The sequence below is a fragment of the Panthera uncia genome, chromosome B1, assembly GCF_023721935.1.
Source record: "Panthera uncia isolate 11264 chromosome B1, Puncia_PCG_1.0, whole genome shotgun sequence".
Lineage (NCBI taxonomy): Eukaryota > Metazoa > Chordata > Mammalia > Carnivora > Felidae > Panthera > Panthera uncia.
The window spans coordinates 30,521,660-30,541,720 of record NC_064811.1 but is presented as its reverse complement, the minus strand read 5'-3'; the positions used below and the strand labels follow the sequence as shown (position 1 = coordinate 30,541,720).

Genomic DNA, 20,061 nt, shown 5'->3' with positions numbered 1-20,061 from the left:
TGAAACTAGACACAGAGTTTCATCTGATTATTCCCTACTTATCATCACTTAAGCTCATCATTGCTAACTTGTTTAAAAAAATTTTTGTGTGTGTCTGTGTGTGTGCGAGAGGGGATTCTCAGTTCCAAGAGGCAAGAAACGGAAAAAGGTACATTTGGGAAGGCTCCCCCTTGGTCCCGCCCTCTCACCTGGAGGCAGTTTATGAGTGGGACAACTCCTTAGTTATCCTTCTTCCCACCTCTGCTCCAGGCCCCAGGAGGAAGCACACTGTCCTTGCACTTGCCCATAGAATCTTTTTGTTTTTCTGTTAAGACTGTGAAATCTTAGAAGGCACAGGCTACTTTACTAACCTTTGCAAAATGCCATGACCGAATAACTATTTGCTGAATGAGTACATCAACAATTGTGGTATACCTGAAAGTCCTGGGAGTTTTCAGAAACTTCCAGTGACCTTCAGAGCCTAGCCTGGTCTCTAATCTGCAAGTCAGAAAATATGTTATAGGTCATAATCCGTAAGTGCCTACTGGATACTCAATGCTATACTTTGTGTGCTTTGGAAAAGTAAACACTGATGTTATATTGACATCCTATTCAGCTATTCCCCCTGGATCTCTGTTTCTAGGTTTTTACATCTGTGAATTTAGAATAGTAACTCTACCTACATCATAAGGCCATTGTGGAGATGGCTTAGTACATACCGAGCTCCAAAAATAGCATCTGGTATACAGTAACCATGAAAAATTACTACTGGGGGCACCTGGATGGCTCAGTCGGTTAAGCGTCTGACTTTGGTTCAGGTCATGATCTCGCAGGTCTTGAGTTCGAGCCCCAAGTCGGGCTCAGAGTCGAGCCCCAAGTCTGTGCTGACAGCTCAGAGCCTGGAGCCTGCTTCAGATTCTGTGTCTCCCTCTCTCTCTGCCCCTCCCCCACCTGCGCTCTCTCTCTTGCTCTCTCTCTCTCAAAAATAAATAAACATAAAAAAATGTTTAAAAAAATTATTGACAATCTCTACCCTTGCCAAAGTTGGGGAAGAAAAACTCCACACAAATCTAAGTAGTTTATCTTTTTATTCATACAAACAATACATACACAAGACTGTACATTGTTTGAAGACCGCAATAATTTTCTATTGTAACAACTCTGTAATAAAATTTAACTAAATGTAACATTTATGAAAATATAAATCTCTGATTGGGTAATTCTTCCCAACAATACAAAGTTTACATAAAAACATTCAATATGAGCTATCAGTTGCAAACAAGGTAGGAAAAATCATTCAAGTCACTTGTTAAACTCTATTGGCTGTTACATAGAATATTCACACACTACATTTAATCCATCTAGGCATTTAATACTTAGAAATGTGTGGCATGGCAGTCCAACTGATCATGACAGGAATAGGAATGTGTTGCCTCAGAAGGCAATTGACTCATATAATCAACTTCAGGTGATTTCTACGTGGACTGGGCCTTCTCTGGGCTACCCCCTTTCTGGCTGATAGCTAGACCAGGAGGAATATACTGAAAAAAAGTCTTTCACCACGGAGTAGGGTGTTTATATCTGAATCCCATCTCTGTATGCTTATGTGTCAAACTGCTTTCCAAAGTGAAATGCAATGAGCTTGGATTCCCTGTGGATCAGATCACTGCTTCTCCCACTAGCAAAAACAGTCAAGACGTCCCTACCTTTTTTCCTCACACTGGTCCTCACCATTCCTTATATAACGACTAGAGCAGAAGCTATCACTACCTTTTTTTGCCGTTTACAAAAACGGTATAGCAGAGAGGCTAAAGATCTGTCTAGGCATACGCGGCGAGTTCCTGGTAGAGCTGGGCTGACAGCGCATCGTTTCCTTGGCCATTATCCTGCTGACACGCGTCACTGCTGTCACTTCCGAGCCAAACCAGACCCCCGCTACTGACAGACACCCTTCGCACAGTCGTCCGAGGACATGCCACGTGGAGGATATGGAAGGAAGAAAATCACTTTCCCTCTTTGGAGACGTGATTATTTTCTTTTAAATAAGTGAAGTCGTGTTTAAAAAGTGTTTGATACCATTTCACAGCTTCTGCTTTGAATGGGTGCGATTATAAAAGAGCCCCAAAGAGCCCTTGAGCAGAAAAAGGCTGACAGAGGGAGAAGCATACATAGAGTGTGGGGAAGTAAGAAAGTGATTACAAACAGGGACAATCAGGAACTTCTGGACACCCTTAAGATTTATGGAATATTTTAGCACAAAGACAGGCATATTCAGTTGTCCCCGAGTATTTGGTCATCTATCTGCGTTCTACACAGGAAAGAGGAGGAGTAAGAATAAGGCAAATGTCATCAGTGTTTCATAAGACGGTGTGTCGAGAAAGCTTTCTTTCTGGTAGGATTTACTGCAGGGATTTAGGAACTAGTGTATGCTTCCATAGAACTAACCGAGCAGCACAGGCTTGTGTTAGTACAAGGATGGAAATGAACAGATGTCTTGACCCAATCTGTGATGCCCTCTCTGTAATTCCTCTTTACACCTGGCACAAATAGTCATTCCAAAAAGACACGAGAAGATGGCGCGTCCGTATTCAGTGTGTTCTCCTGCAGCCCAGGAAGTCGTTTAAAAATCGTTAATGTTCCATGACAGGGAAGCCCTTGCGTGCAACTGTCCCAGCTGTGTCTTAACGAAGACCGACTCTGCGTGTTCGGTAGCCCTAGGATAGTGGTTAACTTAGCGCTCGTGCTCAGTACAATTTGTGGCCCCACGTTTCACGGCCTTTCCCTTGGGACACTGGGAGTACACTGGGGGCGTTTTGTTACGTTATTTTGCACCTCTGACCTCCCATCCGTAGACTGGGTTTACACAGTTGTCAGGCTGGTAAAATGTAAGGAGAGATTAAGGCTCTGTTTACTTACGGCCACACAATCGTTATGTTCACAGCTCCCAGTGATTTCTGTAGAACTAACCCCAGTCTGAGCAGTCTGTTTATAGTTCTAGCCTCTGTCATCTGAACCCGTGGTGTGGGTTCTGCGGCTGCTTCCCACACAGCTGATTTAAAAAATATTCCCATGACTTTCAATTGATGTAGCCGATTAAACACCATTTTGAGACATTCTCGGTCAAGACTTCATTCCCGGATTAATTTTGACACCCCCCCCCCCCAAAAAAAAAAGAAGAGCAAACTCCAAACCAGTTCCACATTTCTGTGCCTTTGTCAAGCACGTTAACACTGGAACTTCAGTATCTGTCCTGTCTTTCAAGAAATGAGTAGTTTATCATTTGGGATACAGAAGATACTTTTTTCCCCCCCTTTTGTATGTGTATCGTTCATGTCTGCTGAGCAGGAAAAGCGTTCTGTCAGTTGTCGGGGGCATAGCTGTGGCCCCTGGATTCCAGGGCGGAGCACCCGCGGTCACAGCAGGGATTGTGTTTCTTGGAGGGTGTCGCCTCACTGGGCTCAGTGGAGTCGCTCACCGTGATGGGACTGTCTCTGGCAAAGACCTCAGTAGACTCTCTCCATAAGCAATCCACAGACACTTTGAAACAGTAACTGCTACACTTCGGCCGGGAGGCCTGTGTCGCGTTGTTGAAAATCTGCCTGCTATTTGACGTGGCGATCTTGATTTTCAGTGCAGCATCCACACGGTCGACCACCGTGTATATCCCTATACTGCCATCGTCAAAACCCACTATGATGTTCAGGTGCCTCTGTGAGAGGGCAAGAAAAGTTGGCGTTTTGTAAAGGGAACAAGCACCGATAATTTTGCCGTCAGCCAGCCTCATTACAATCAAACTGGATGTCACGCCGTTCTCGTCCTCTTCCTCCCCGTTTCGGAAACAAATGTATACCAGGTAGCGACCATCTCGAGACAGCCTTTGCCGCCAGATGACCCCAGAGGCGTGAACCACCCGTAACTTACCGCTGTGCAAATCCAGTACGTTGATATTATCGTCTCCCCTGGATATAATGCCTAGCTTTCCGTTGGGAGAAATTTCGAAATCCTCCAGATTTTTCAAGAAGTTGTTGGGAAGCTGCACACGGCGACAGATCACCTCATCGGTCAGACTCCAGATATTCACGGTCTCGGCCGATGTGATAAACACAATGATGTCAGGACAGTCAGGGATCAATTTAAAACTTACAATGGTCGTGCCGTCTTCACAACAAAATTTCTTGGTGATGCTTCCGGTCCAGAGACTGACCGCCAGCACTTTGCTTTTGGTCATTCCCACCACGAAGGTATTCGCTGAGGTGATAAAGGCATTCTGCAAAGTGGTCAAAATGTTGCAGACCCTGTGGCCTGTGGCCAGTCTCCAAACCCTGGAGGCATTTTCCTCACACAGAGAGACCACAAACTGGTCATTGTGTGTAATTAGCAGCTGAGATATTCTCTGCCCGTTAATTCGGAAGAGGTTTTCGCCACTGCTGGTGTGCCAGACATACTGGCTGCTTTTGTCATCTGAGGTCACCATTACATCTCCAGAGGATGTCAACACGCAGTGTTCGACTATTCCTTCATGCTTAAACACTGCTTCAAGGAACCCACTGCTGAAATTCCACTTATGGACACAATCAGAGCCATCGAGGGAATAAATGATTTCCCCTCTAGCAGGTAACACCAGGCTTTGGATGGGCTTCCCAGTCTTATCTATGTTGGACATAGCCGTGATTATATCTATATCCCAGATGGAAAGAACACCACTGGTTGATAAAGATAGCAGCATGTTGTGGTGACTAGATTTCACCAACTTGACGATGGTCCCTGAGATTTCCTGTAAGCTTGCCATACATTGTCCCGTGTCCCGCCTCCAAAAAAACACAGCTGAGGTATTTTCCATGGTCGCGATGATGCAGTCTCCATTCTTGGACAGCACGGCAGATATAAAGCGTTCATTGTGCTTAGCTCTGAACTTTTCAGCCACCTTCCACATGCCAGTATCTAAGAGCTCGATGCTGAGGGCTTTACAGATCAGAATTGCGTTTTGGTCCTCTGAAAGTTCAATGCTGACCACCTCGCTGTCTTCTCTTCTGCAGTCAAAGTCGTCAGTCAGCTGGGGACTGGAAATGTCCTCAGTATTCCAAACAGAAAGGCTTCCCTCACTATCTACCATTACCATTTCTTGAGCCGTGTCCAAGATAAGAAGAAACTTCACAAACCCACCCGAAAATTCAGATGTCACTGTACATAACTTTTCTCCACTCCCTAAATGAAATATGGTAGTGGTGTTCAGGTACTGTCCACAGAAAGCATACATGCCATCCAGAGAGCACTGGACACAGGTCACTTCGTACCAGCAGTGGAACTGGTAAAGGGGCCATCCGTAGAGCAGATCGATGACAGTGACATCTTTGCTGGCTTCAAGCCACGCAAGGGCGTGGTTGACCGACAGGGTAAATCCATTGATGTAGGTGGAGCCGCTTCCGTGCTTGGTCCCTTTGATTTCCACTTCAGACAGAAGACAAGAATTCACATTGTCATAAACCAACAAGGTGTTATTTGTCGTAGCCACCACAAGATACTTCTCGTCACTGGTGAGTTTCATGCCCAGGATGACAGACTGGGCTGTGGTGATTTGCCTGAGCAGCTGACGAGTTTCCACATCCCACGTGCTGATGGAACCATTTTCTAAAGCTGCAAGGACAGTACTCGGGTTACAGGTGGGCAGAATCTCGGTGACCTGCAGGTGACTAGATGACAAAGGAAGACGCTCCGGGCTATATGTCACGTCCATGGATGAATGTAACGGCACAATGGAGCAATATTTGGGCCCGTCTTTGTCACATTCTAAAAGGAGGTGTCTAAGTTTGGGCAGGGAACTCACGACAGGCAGCAGTCTTTGCTGAAGCTCTGCTGAAAGGGAGCCCGGAAATGCAGTGACCTTGTTTTTGATGCCACGGAGAGTGCTCGCCAGGAACTTCAGCTCCTTCTCTTGAGAGTAGGTGTAAGCCAGCTCGATGTCTGAAAGCACTTTGTCGAACTGGCCGATTTTGATCATGGTGTAAAGCCAGCTGAAGTTCATGATGATTCCATAAAGCAGGTCTTCGGTTTTTCCACACCTTGTCAGGTGGTGCAAGAGCTCAGACATTTTCCGATGATTGACGAAAAAGATGTCCGGCTCCAGGGGATTACACTGGAAAACCCAGGGCTGGTCTGGAGCCTGTCTGTCAAAGGAGGCCTGTTCCATGAAGTGCTTTTCTTCCTCCAGCAGGCTTCTGCTCTCCAAGTCAAGGCAGCCATTCAAGTAGGGGTCTTCGAGGCAGAAAGCTTTCCTCCTGCCCCCTGACCAGACTCCCAGGAAGTAGTCTGCCAGGATGGTGTGCATTTCACGCAGGTCACTGTCGTCCTGCAGATACAACTTCTGGGCTATGAGGTGCAGGTGTCTGTTGGCCCAGACCAGGAGTGTGACATTCTTCACGTGTCTTTCTATCAGGTATCCGCTGAGACCTTCCTTGAGCCTTGCGATGTACAGATAAGGTACTCTCAGGGGATTGCTGGGCCTAGCGTTCTCATTGAGCTCATTCATGACACTGTTGTCTAGGGCCAACACATCCTCCAGTTCCATTTCACTCAAACCCATTTTGGCCATGGTGATGTAACCAAGAGCCCTAGAGACCAGTTTCTGACCACACTTCTTTTCCAAGGACCAGAATAGCTGCTCAATACTTTCATGAACGGTGACACAGAGGGAGGATTCATCGACGTCTTTATGAGATCTCCAATGCCTCACCTCCCTGAAGGTCAGGTTCACAAACATGGGCAGCGTGCACTTGGAGAATGCGTTGTTCACATAAATCTGCTGGCCTGATGTGACCTTCCTTTTGACCCGCAGCAGCTGGTGTTTGAGGACCTGGCTGCACATCTTCCTGTCCCGGGGAATCAGCTCGATGTAGTTGGCTTCTTCGTGGATAAGGCACCTCAGTTTCTGTAAGATTCCATGTCTATTGGGCAGTGTGGACAGGACTATTCGAACAAAGCGGGGAAGGTGAGCTGGGAGCCACCAAAGCTTCCTGGCCTCATCACCCTCTGAGAGCTGCTCTAGGGCATCGAATATTATTACTAGAGGTCTCTGCAATGAAGACTCATTCAAAAGGTTTATAAATAAGTCACAAAGGTCATGGATTTTCTTAGGATAGCTTTGAACCAGACACCGGTAGTTAACTGCCAATTGTTCACAAACGCTTAGAAGGAGAGTCTTAAGGTCAGTACTCATGTCTGTGGTTCCTAGAAATCTCACGACGACTACTGGGTCAGATTCTGGTCCTGTGTCTTCATGTAGCCAGCCATAAGCCTAAAACGTAAAGGTAGTGTTTAGAATGGTAATATATATTCACATATATGTACACGTAAAACACGTACAACAGCATTTCCTCTCTCCAGAGGTCAGACTGCTGGTAACCCTGACCATGCAGAGAGTGGCTTAGAACCAGGAAACCTTCTGAGAAGATCAAAGAGCTGTCACAAAGCTCATGCACTAAAATCTATAGGTGAGACCCTCAGGATCACTGTACTGAAGGTAATAAAATAGTGATAAAAGTATTATTCAATCACAAGGCAGCACTTAGCTTGTATTCTAAAAGTTACAAAGTATTTCACAAACAAAATCTGCATATCCAGTATGGTCAGTTTTTCATCACTGAATCCTATTTCCTGGAATGGTTGTTGGCACACAGTAGGTGCTTAGTATTTGTTCAATGAATAGATTAAGTAGTGATTTGCACATTATATTGCATCAGATATTTTCATTAATTGAGATCACGTATGGCTGATCAAATTCCTAGTTAATTAGAATGCAGTAAAAATAATACTAAGATACTGAATATAATCTTGTATGATTCAGAGATACAGGGTCATCTTTATGATTATTTATCACTGTCATAAAAATCTATATAGGGGCGCCTGGGTGGCTCAGTCAGTTGGGCGGCCGGCTTCAGCTCAGGTCATGATCTCGCGGTGTGTGGATTTGAGCCCCGTGTCAGGCTCTGTGTTGGCAGCTCAGAGCCTGGAGCCTGCTTCCGATTCTGTGTCTCCCTCCCTCTCTGCCCCTCCCTTGCTTTCTCTCTGTCTCTTTCTCAAATAATAAACATTAAAACAAATCTATATAATGCTGGCTAAAATTTTGTTAAATTTTGCATTTTTATAACAGACAGCTTACCATATATATAAACAGTCAGTTATCAGCCCTAGCATTATGTCACTGTAGGATAGATGGATTATAGTATCATTTTACAGCAGAGTAAACTGAGGCCCAGACTGTAGAAATGACTTGCTCAGAGTTAAATGGTTACCAAGAGACAAAGCTGGAGTTATTTATTTTTTTCTCTTGAAATTGTAGAGTTAAGGAGATAACATATATAAAGGGGCTGCTAAGTTTAGTATTTCTCTGTCTGGAAAGGCAAAGACAAGAAGGGATATGATCAAAGTGTAAAACAGATTCCAAAGTCTATTTTTAGGGAAATAATGTCTTTTAGTAACCCTTGGAATTTACCAAGGATACTCCTTAGGAAACATATTTTATAAATGAGTAAGTAAGTGTATGAAACTTGGTTCCTCAAGATATATAGTTCAAGGCACCTGGGTGGTTCAGTCAGTTAAGCGTCCGACTTCAGCTCCAGGTCATGATCTCATGAGTTTGAGCCCCACACCCAGCTCTGTGGGCTGTGCAGTGATAGTGCAGAGCCTGCTTGGGATTCTCTCCCTCTCCCTCTCTCTCTGCCCCTCCCCTACTTGCGCTCTCTTTCTCTGTCTCAAAATAAATAAATAAATTTAGGGGGGAAAAAAAGATCTAGTTCAGGTTAAGGTATGAGTAAGTTTGGAAAAAAGTATGGATGTCAGTTTCAGCATGAGCTATTCAGGAAAAGAAGCAGTTTATTGTTTAGCCCCAACCTTTGAGGTTGATATGGAAGATAATCCTGCCGTCCTACTACAACTGTCTTTCAGTGGCAAATCAGAGAACGCAGTATTTTGTCCCTCCGTGGATTGCTTATGATGATTATGTGCATTGTCCTCTCTCCTGCTAGTCATGCGTTGTTGAGAGTATGATATCTGTAGAGAGTGCCTCTCTGATCATGAGCTTGTGTCCATGGAAATGTTAGGCATGTAGGAGATAATCTCGAGATAAACACAAGATGTCTGTCTGCATCCTGACAAGGGACATGAAGTCACAAAGAGAGCACAGGTTGTCATCGGCGGGACAGACATTCCCCAGGAGAGAGGCGAGTGGAGCAGAGGCAGTGGACGTAGAAACAGGTAAGGCTTCTTGTGGCACCAGGGTCCTGGACTGTGAGTAGACACACTGGTGGCTGAACAAAACGTCCAGAAGAATGAGAGCTCAGAAAACCATTTCTCGGGGCACCTGGGTGGTGCAGTTGGTTTAGTGTCCAACTTTGGCTCAGGTCATGGTCTTGTGGTTCGTGGGTTCAAGTCTTGCATCGTGCTCTGTGCTGACAGCTCAGAGCCTGGAGCCTGCTTTGGATTCTGTGTCTCCTCTCTTTCTGCCCCTCCCCTACTTGCTCTCTCTCTCTCTCTCAAAAATAAATAAACATTAAAAACAAAACAAGACATTTCTCAAGTTGACCAACTCAACTGTCACCACACTCTGCCCCTGGGGGGACTGTTTATCTCTACAGGCTCATCAGCACATCCTTCACAGTTCTTTACCTCCTGGGCTACAGCACGCACAGTCGCATCCCATGCACATTTAATATAGTCGAGTCCAACAACATTTGTCCCTTCAACCACCTCACCCTTCCCTCTTCCAGAGTAAAAGAGTCCTCAAGTGAACGTGAAATGGTGTGCATGGTTGTTTTCTCCTTGGATTTCAGCTCCTATGTGCTCCTCGTAGCGTTGCTGTCTTGCTTACTTGGAACAACTCTAAAGTTTGAAGGTTCACATACAAATTAGTATTCAAACATACACGCACACAAAACTTACTTTGACACAGCATGGGTCTTAAATGCAAGCCTGCCACTGCTTTTGGTATTCAATTAGAAAAGAACTATGTTATTTAACGCTAGAGGAAAAACCAGCAGCTGGGCTTGGCATATTAAGAAATGGCAAATTAACTTCCCTAAGGGCTTTTAAAAAAAATGTTCATTTATTTTGAGAGAGAGAGATTGAGAGGGCGCGTGCGGATGAGCTGGGAGAGGGAGAAAGAGAACCCTTAGCAGGTGCCATGCTGTGAGCGGGAGCCTGACTCAGGGCTCGATCTCATCTGAGATCATGTCCTGAGCCCAAGTCAAGAGTTGGACACTTAAACCACTGAGCCACCCAGGCGCTCCTCCTGAGGACTTTTTAAGAGTAAGCTCATGCACCTGATTTTTGCCAGTGTGCTTACTCAGGAACCTAATCTCGATATAAGTTGGAACACAACTGTCCCCACTCTTGTCCTCAAGATGACCTGCCTGAGATTGTGTAGCATGTGACAGATGACAAGGGTGTTTTGTGAAGGTGAAGGAAGCTGTGTTCTCGGGAGAGTAACCACAGGAACGACAGTATAGGGACGCTGAAGTAATGCCAGGATAACGTAGACCATCAGGCTTGGAGAGCAAGTGCACAGGAGCTCAAAATGGAACTAGTTTCATCCAGTTTAGACTGACATGCCAAGACAATAGACACCGCATTCCAGAGTGAGGTTCCAGACCATCATGCAAGATTTGTAAGGGACTTGTGAAAACCAGTTTTGCTGCCTTTAGTGGACTACTCACCTTCAGCCTAAAGAGGCGTTTCAAGAGGCCAAGAAAAACACTGGAGGTTAGGGTGCTGGGGGGCATATCTATGACCACTCAGTCCCAAAGGGGAGGGCTGAGAGATGTCCCCACTTCTCGCCCAGGGAAAGGGGCAGTGATGGACCACTTATGGGGTGTCCCCCAGAGCTGGGGAGACAGATGTCATCAGATGCCTGAGAAATATGGAGGTTGACCGACAAGACTGGCTAGCTGCTGAGATGGAGGAGTGATGGAGAGCTGCTGTATTGCAACTGGAGTTTCACAGGGCGAAAAGTACCTGCGTGTCCCCCATGGGTCAGATATGGGCCACTGGCAAGACTGAGCTGACAGAAGTTTTGGTTGGTTCTGTTTGCCCCAGGTCCTGTCCAAGGGAGCTTACTGGGCCATGGACCTTGGCAGAAAGGTATTAGAAGTGTGGCTGCATGTCCAGGAGCCATGGAAGTGACCAGCTGGAAAAAAAAATGCATCATCCTGTGTTTAGGGAACTGTAGGTAAGATGCTCAGCAAGTACAGGTCAAGGGATGTGGGAGGGAAAGGACATCCAGGAAACTAGAAAAAGGCCTCAGAAGAAATAGGAGGCAGCTTTGTAAGCACCTGCCAAGGCTAGAGAGGGTGGAACCCAATATTCAGAACAGTACTGTTCACGTAAGAACTTTCTGGCCACCTTATCTTTCCTATATCCCCGAAGCCACAACCCTATAGGAGTCACAGCCCTACAAGAGTCTAGTGCTTGAGGTTAGGGATGGAGGGGAAGAAGTACTATGTGGTGAAAGAAGGAGAAGACAATCACATCCCCACTTCCCACAGCAGGTGCCATGCTTACAGTGAGCCCCAGCTGCGGGAGAGAAATATAAACTCAAGTTTTAATTATCACCTTGGACTGGACATATTTAATTTCTGAACTGAGAATGACTCAGTGTCCAGAGTGACTGGAGGGCTTGTCTGTGGTGATAGAGCTGAGAGGAGCTGTGAGATCTGCCCTGGTTTCCATCCAAATGGGAATGAGCCCCACAACATGAGTTTGACCAAAGAGAGAAAAAAATAAAGCTGTTGCCTAACTGCACCCGATGTGCCTTATTCTTTCACTCTGACTGTTACACCAGCATAAGAGAGACACTGAAGTATCTATTCCACAAAGACGAATAAAAATTCACAGAAAATGGAAATGACTGTGATCAACTCATCTTCTCTGCAAAGTAAAAGATTGTTACAAACAAGCAGGTGAAAGAATAGGCTTTTACCTTCTTTGCCACCTCAGCCAGCAGGAGGGTCTTCCCGGTACATGGTCCGCCGTATATGACGAGAGGGTTGATGGGCCCAGTTTTGCTGGGAAGAACATATTTATGCACTATGTTGAGAGACTCACATTTGTACTCGTAGAAGGAGGCGTATGTCTTACATAATGACGAATGCTGGAGGATTTCATCGTAGAGCGTGTCAGTTTCGGTGTCAAAATTCTGTTGAACGGTTGCCTGAATTATATCGATCATGTCCTCATAAAATTGCTTACCGAGTCCTTCTATGTAATGATTTTCTATTTCTTGGGAATATCCCAGTTTCATGTCGCAATGAGTAACCGACGTGTACACTCTCAGATTAGATGACGCAACAATAGTAGGAATAAATTCATCCCTGAGTTTTATCAGCTTCTCTTGGGCTTCTGCGTCCCGCATAATCCTTGGTTCTGCTCCAGTTATATCCATGTACTTTCCCATCTCTGGGATTTTCACAAAACGTTCAATGTTCGCAATTTTCCGAATGTAGCAGACACACTTCTTTAGGAATGCTGGAGTTTGCTTTCCTAGAGCAAAGTCAAACTCGTCCTCTATCGCTGAAAGAAAACATGGCACGGGGTTTATTGTCTAGAGCAAAGGAGCGGTGGGCCTGCACCCCCAGTACTTATCTCTCTAGTCGCTGGGGGAGACTGTTTAGCTTGCAGTGTGGAGCAGAGTTGTCTGTAGATTACTCTCTTGACTCCTTAATTTCCTATCTGCCTTTTCCTAAACAGCTGGGAACCTAGGGGCGCCTGGATGGCTCTGTGGGTTAAGCGTCCGACTTCAGCTCAGGCCATGGTCTCACAGTCTGTGAGTTCAAGCCCTGCATCGGGCTCTGCGCTGGCAGTGTGGAGGCTGCTTCAGCTCCTTTCTCTCCCTCTCTTTGCCCCTCCCCCTTCCACGCACACACATGTGCATGTGCTCTCTCTCTCTCTCTCTCTCTCTCTCTCAAAAATAAGTAAATAAAATGGGGTGCCTGGGTGGCTCGGTCGGTTAAGCGTCTGACTTCGGCTCAGGTCATGATCTCACGGTCCGTGAGTTCAAGCCCCGCGTCAGGGTCTGTGCTGACAGCTCAGAGCCTGGAGCCTGTTTCAGATTCTGTGTCTCCCTCTCTCTCTGCCCCTCCCCTGTTCATGCTCTGTCTCTCTCTGTCTCAAAAATAAACGTTAAAAAAAAAAAATTAAAAAAAAATAAGTAAATAAATAAACCTGGGGGAAAAAAAAAACAAACCAGCCAGGAAACCGGGACACTGTGGGCTTTGCTTAAAATTATTTAATTGCCTTCCCAGAGAAGTTGAACATAAGCATGAAAAAGAAAGGGTACCAAGTTTATGGTTGATTCTTTTAAGTTCCTGTTCAGCTTCTCTGACCTCAGGGGTTCTAATAGCAAAGACTAGGGACCTGCTGGAGCCAGGCAGGAATGAGGAAGAGGCCAAATGACACATCCAGTTTACTTTTTGCTTGTCAGTGTCTCCTTTCCAATGTGGCTTCACCATTGTGTTTGGGGTGCATTGTACCCCAGACAGGTATGTGTAAATACTAGTATAAGAGCATGTTCAGCATATAATCATGTTCTGATTATTGATCAATATGAATTACCCATATCACTGTAAATTCCATTATATCCATTGGAGCAGGTACAGAAAAGGGACTTAGTGTGTACATTTATTTATTTGAAAATAAACCGGGTTATGGCTTACAATATGCTTACAAGTAAATACACATTATAAATCACTGAGGCCCCATAGCAACATTTGAAACTGGAGCATTAGTAACAAAAACATCACTTGTGCATGATTTTAGGGAGGAAAAATAAAAATAAATGAAATGATTAAACCAATGGCAATGAACTTTGAGGCAAGTAATCTTTTAAAACTGGCTCCCTCCCCACCCTCCTCTGCTTTCCTTCATCCAGTTGGTCTTAACTGAGTGTCTACTATGTGCCAGGTATGCTGCTAACTGCTCAGGATACAGTGTTGAGAGAAAATAGACAATGATGAGAGAAAAAGCCATTATGGCGTTTACAGTCTAGTAGAGGTTGGTGGACTTGAATCATTGAATCCCACAAAGAAATGTTTTATGACTTTTTTAGTCTTGTGAAGGAGAATAATATGGTACAATAAGAGCAAACCATTAGGAGGGCTACCCTACTTAGAGAATCAGGGAAGCCTTCCTTAAGGAGGTGACTACTAGGCTATGATCTGATGGAAGAATTGGGGTTTGGGGTGGGCCATGAATATGCAGGGTGCGGGTGGCCAGAAGCTGAAAATATTCTGGGACGCCTTGGTGGCTCAGTCGATTAAGCATCTGACTTTGGCTCAGGTCATGATCTCTCACAGTTCATGAGTTTGAGCCCTGCATCAGGCTCTGCACTGACAGTGTGGAGACTGCTTGGGATTCTCCCTCTGTCCCTCTCCCACTCATGCTTTCTCTCTCTTTCAAAATAAATAGATAAACCTAAAAAAAAAAAAAAAAAAAAGAAACTGAAAACATTTCAATGTGCTTGCTGGCCACAACTCCAACATCAAACAAAACCCAGAACATACATGTATTCTATACAGTAACTATGAAGGAAGTCGGGAACTGTATTTTTAAGTGGTGCCTTTTTGTGGAACTCTCATGATAATTTTTTCAGTAATGATAGCAATCAATCAGAAGCGATGACTCGAGTAAAAAAGATATGTTTATAGCCAGCAGTGTGGAGTGAGCTGTGCTATGGTCCTCAGTACATAATACAAAGGGTTTTGATCAAGCAAGTTGGTTAATGAGGCCTGTTAAAGGACCTTATACAATCTACATCTACTCTTCTTTTTATGGGAGTAAGAACTTACTGTAATGTAGATGAGGAAGGCTGTAAGAAATCTACAGAAGGAGCCTTTGGCTCCTCTTTTCTGGCCATCTGTGTAACATGCCGGGGGGCACCCTGGATCAACCAGGTGCTACCTTCTGTGCGTCATGAGGAGGAAGGAGATGTCAACCTATAGCACGTATACCTAACAGATGATAACCAGAGATATGCACTGTTACCTCTGAGGCCCAGAAAACAAATCAACTGTAACCTGACATTGTTATCATTCCTATGGAAAGAATGTTTCAATCAGGAGTGTTGATTATAAAGGGATTGTAAGAAGAGATAGAGACAAACCAAGGTGGTAGAACCCACCTAAGCTTGGCTCAGGGGGGAAAAAAGAGGCTGTACATAAGAATGCCTGGTTGATGGTATAGACTTACTAAATATACCTGAATAAGTGAGTCACGTGAGACAAAGAAAACTCCATAGATATATTTCTAGAAACCAAGTGTACTCTTTTGATTTGGGGGGACTTTTATTAATAATTATTGATATTTATTTGCCTATAAATATTATAAATTTCCCCAGAAAATTCTTCCCGGAACACCATATTTGTTTTCTGTCTTTGCATTTTTCTAAATATCCTAAAGTTTAACTGGCCACAGCACCTGATGAAGATAACGTTAGGAGAGTTCCAGCCCTGGCAACTGTCATTCACGAGATATAAATCCCCAAAACTACTGTCCCTGAGACCACTCAGTTTTAGTGTTCATAGTTGGACACTGTGTTGGGGTCTAGTTTATCTCTCTTCCTCTGCTGTTATTTTATGAAGGAGAAAGTGGGAGTGTGAAAAATTACATTCAGATATAAAGAGTTCACCTTCCCAGATGCTACCAAGTATTCATATTCCAACATTTCTGAAAATATTAATCTACTATATCCCCTTCAAAACACCGACACTTCCCCGGCCATTCTTATTTGTGTAGACATGGTCTTAAAATGAGCTTGAAATGTAAAATAAATAAAATTGTTAGAAGCATGCATATCTTTAAGAGATGTACTCCAAGCAGAGAACAGTCCACAAGGAGTGTTTGTACTACATAGTATGAATATGAAGTTATTCATCTTCCTATGGTTGGCCACATGGACAGAGTTCTTTAGAGAAAATTAGGGGACAGTTTTTGCTGGTGAAATACTTGAACTGTATGATCCTAAATAAGACGAAGCCTTCCCCAAATTGGCATCTCTTACATCACGAATAGGAAGGCTTTTGCTCTGGGCATTTTCTTCCATTACAGCACATTTTTAGGACCAGGTTTTGTTCTTGATAAACATGAAGAACTGGAGCCTCAAAATTGGATCAAAAAGATCCCAGAGGAACAAGGATATTTGTCAATCTGTGCATTCTAAAGATAGTACTTATTCTGGCCAATTTAAATATTTTCAGAGAGACCTAAAATCAGACCTAATTTTTGATAGCTTCCTGAGAATGCATTTCTCAAAAATACTTATAATTTCCCTAAGCTTGAAATACACGTATACAGAGAGAATGGTTTCAAGTGCCTTTTAGGTTTTCATAGATTCTTTGTCACGTCATTCACAAAACCAACCTGCAAACGCATCTGCCGTTGCTTTTTCCTCAATAATTCTTCATTATCAGTTTTAAAAATAAATGTTCTATATCTGATTATTTTTACCCAGTTGTGTTTGTCCCCTGGAAACTACAGCTGACATATTCCTTCAGATCTGTGGCTTCCTGCGCATCCTTTAAAAATAAAGTCTCCTGGGGCGCCTGGGTGGCTCAGTCGGTTAAGCGTCCAACTTCGGCTCAGGTCATGATCACACGGTTCGCATGTTCAAGCCCCGTGTCGGGCTCTGTGCTGACAGCTCGGAGCCTGGGGCCTGCTTCGGATTCTGTGCCTCCCTCTTTCTCTGCCCCTCCCCTGTTCATGCTCTGTCTCTGTCCCTTAATAATAAATAAATGTTAAAAAAAATTTTTTTTAAAAAATAAAGCCTCCTTTCTGTGGCTGAGAAAGGCTGACAAGTGGGTCTCTGCTCATTTTTACTTTCCAACGTTTTTTTTTTTTTTTTTTTTTTTTTTTTTATTTATTTTTGGGACAGAGAGAGACAGAGCATGAACGGGGGAGGGGCAGAGAGAGAGGGAGACACAGAATCGGAAACAGGCTCCAGGCTCCGAGCCATCAGCCCAGAGCCTGACGCGGGGCTCGAACTCACGGACCGCGAGATCGTGACCTGGCTGAAGTCGGACGCTTAACCGACTGCGCCACCCAGGCGCCCCATCTGCTCATTTTTACTTTAAGGTTTTCATTTTAGATTTTTATTTTATTTTAAAGTTAAATGAGATCCTGCCACCGCCTTCTTTATTTCTCAACCTCTAATGGCTTACCCGCTTACCCAGAAGAAAGCATAAGGTTCTTACTATGCTTCACCTCTGCCTCCCCAGGCCCGGCTACCTTTACCTTCTTCCTGCTCCCGGAACTTACTAAGCACATTCCTCTCGCAGGGATCTTGAATCTGGTAATCCCTCTGCCCGGAATTCTCTTAGAGTACAGCTGGCTCTGAATCCCATCATTCAGCTCAAAGTCCTTTCCTTACTGCCCACTCTGTCGACATCTGAACCCCCACATCGTTCAACAAAACTAAAAGGCGACTTCCTTAACCAGACCCCGTTACTGTGTCTTGTTTATTCATCCTATGTATCCTTTCCAAAATGATCCTGTTCATTTATTTGATAACTTGCCTGTCATTTATTTTCCCACACTAAAAAAAATAAGTTCCAGGAGAGACGGATCTGCCTTCTTATTCATTGTTGTATCCTCAGTGCCTGGCACATAGCAGGCTCTCAATGTTTGCTGAGTGAGTGCATGAATCAATGAACAGAATGAATGAATGAACTGAGAACACTGGCAGAGTTTGCTCTATTCTCTGCAGCCTCCTCTGACTTCTTTTAAAATCACATTTTCTGGAGAAGTCATCAAATTAAGTAAAGGCCCATCTGTGGCTTAAAAGAAAAGAACACTTGCCTCTCCAGAAAAAGGAAACATTTAGAAAAGTTAGATTTCATCAGGCAGTAAATGAAATGAAATTCGTAGACCCATAAAAGGGAAGCCATGAACATATCTCTTACTGATTTCTTTTTTAGTTTACCAAAGATGTGTGACAGTTACCTGAGAACAGGTACCTCTTAGCTTGGCTATATTTCATTTTCCCCTTTTCATGTAACAGTTTTACAGCAGCCTTGAATATCTTCTTGATCTCGTCTGATATCTCTTGCCAGGTCTTCTCATTGTTGGCTTTGGCAGAAGGCTGCATCTATGGAATTGTAAAAGGGAGATATTAGTCTTAAAATCATCAAAAGATAAGTCACTATTTAAGTGCAAGAAAAGCACTATTATTTGAAGGCCCACTATGTACCGATATTATGATAGGTGCCTAACGGGCCATATCTCATTGAATCCCCCTATAACCCTGAAAGTTAGAAATGATGTCCATGTTATGTGTGAATTTACCCGAATTACACAGAATTTGTTTGTTGTGCTTTCTTATTACAACAGGTATTTCCTTTTTTCTTTTTTACATATTTATTTTAATTACATTGAGTTAACACAGTGTTATATTAGTTTTACACGTATGGTAGAGTGATTCAACACTTCCATACATCACCTGGTGCTCATCACAAGTGCACTCCTTAATCCTCATCATCTATTTAACCCATCCCCCCACCCACCTCCCTTCTGGTAATCATCAGTTCTCTATAGTTAAGAGTCTGTTTCTTGGTTTCTCTCTCTCTCTCTCTTTCACTCTTCCTCTCTCTCCCACCCTCCCTCCCTCCCTGTCTTTCCCCCTCCTTCCCACCCTCTCTTTTTCCCTTTGCTCATTTTTCTTCCTAAATTCCACATGAGTAAAATATTATGGTATTTTGTATTTCTCTGACTTCACTTAGCATTATACTCTCTACCTCTAGCCATGTTGTTGCTAGAGGCAAGATTTCATTTTTTGTGGCTGAGTAATATTCCATTGTGTATATTCCATTTTTATGGCTGAGTAGTATTCCACTGTCCAACTTCTTTATCCATTCATCAATCAATAGACACTTGGGCTACTTCCATAGTTTGGCTATTATAAATAATGCTTCAGTAAACATAGGGATGCATGTATCCCTCTAAATTCATGTTTTTGTATTCTTTGGGTAAATACCCAGTAATGCGATTGCTGGATAGTAGAGTGGTTCTATTTTTAACTTTATGAGGAACCTCCATACTGTATTCCACAGTGGCTGTACCAGTTTGCATTTCCACCAACAGCATAAGAAGTTTCCCTTCTCTTTTAACCGACAACACCTGCTGTTTCTTGTGTTGGTGATTTTAACCATTAACACCAACAGGTGTGAATATCTCATATTGGTTTTGATTTGCATTTCCCTGATGATCCATGATGTTGAGCATCTTTTCATGTCTATTGGCCATCTGGATGTCTTCTTCAGAAAAATGTCTGTGCAGGTCTTCTGCCCATTACTTAACTAGATTACTTGTTTTCTGGGGGTTGAGTTTTATAAGTTCTTTATATACTTTGGATACCAGCCCTTTATTGGATAAGTCATTTGCAAATATCTTCTCCCATTCAGTAGGTCACCTATTAGTTTTGTTGATTGTTTCCTTCCCTGTGTAGAAGCTTTTTGTTTTGATAGAGTCCCAATAGTTTGTTTTTCCTTTTGTTTACCTCACCTCAGGGGACCTATCTAGAAAATTTGGTATAGCCAGTGTCAGAGAAATTACTCTCTGTGCTATGTTCTAGGATTTTTATGGTTTCAGTTCTCAAGTTAGGTCTTTAATCCATTTTGAATTTATTTTTGTGTATGGTGCAAAAAAAAAGTGGTCCAGTTTCTTTCTTTTGCATGTTGCTGTCCAGTTTTCCCAACATAATTTGTTGAAGAGACTGTCCTTTTCCCACTGGATATTCTTTCCTGCTTTGTTGAAAATTAACCATATAGTTGTAGGTTTATATCTGGGGTTTCTGTTCTGTTCAATTGATCCATGGGTGTGTTTTTGTGCCAGTACCATACTGTTTTGATCACTACAGCTTTGTAATATAACCTGAAGTCCAGAATTGTGATGCCTCTAGCTTTGCTTTTCTTTTTCAAGGTTGATTTGGTTATTGGGGGTCTTTTGTGGTTCCATACAAATTTTAGAATTGTTTGTTCTAGTTTTGTGAAAAATGCTGTTGGCATTTTGATAGGGATTGCATTAAATGTGTAGATTGCTTTGGGTAGT

The 20,061-nt window shown here is 43.6% G+C and overlaps 1 protein-coding gene across 1 annotated transcript; it reads right to left on the bottom strand.

Annotated features, from left to right (window-relative positions):
* Positions 1-3,337: 3,337 nt before the first annotated feature.
* On the bottom strand, positions 3,338-18,103 carry LOC125922335 (NACHT and WD repeat domain-containing protein 2). Its single transcript, XM_049630009.1, has 3 exons — positions 17,959-18,103; positions 11,948-12,537; positions 3,338-7,270 (listed from the first exon to the last, which is right to left on the bottom strand). The coding sequence occupies exons 1-3, from the start codon at positions 18,101-18,103 to the stop codon at positions 3,338-3,340; spliced, it is 4,668 nt and encodes a 1,555-aa protein (XP_049485966.1).
* Positions 18,104-20,061: the final 1,958 nt, after the last annotated feature.

Excerpts from the sequence above, each read along its gene's own strand:
- LOC125922335 (XM_049630009.1), bottom strand. The coding sequence starts at position 18,103 with ATGCAGCCTTCTGCCAAAGCCAACAATGAGAAGACCTGGCAAGAGATA. Across the intron at positions 12,538-17,958 it reads TAAGAGGTACCTGTTCTCAG|CGATAGAGGACGAGTTTGAC; the intron begins GTAACTGTCACA and ends GTTTTCTTTCAG. Across the intron at positions 7,271-11,947 it reads TGGCTGAGGTGGCAAAGAAG|GCTTATGGCTGGCTACATGA; the intron begins GTAAAAGCCTAT and ends TTTACGTTTTAG.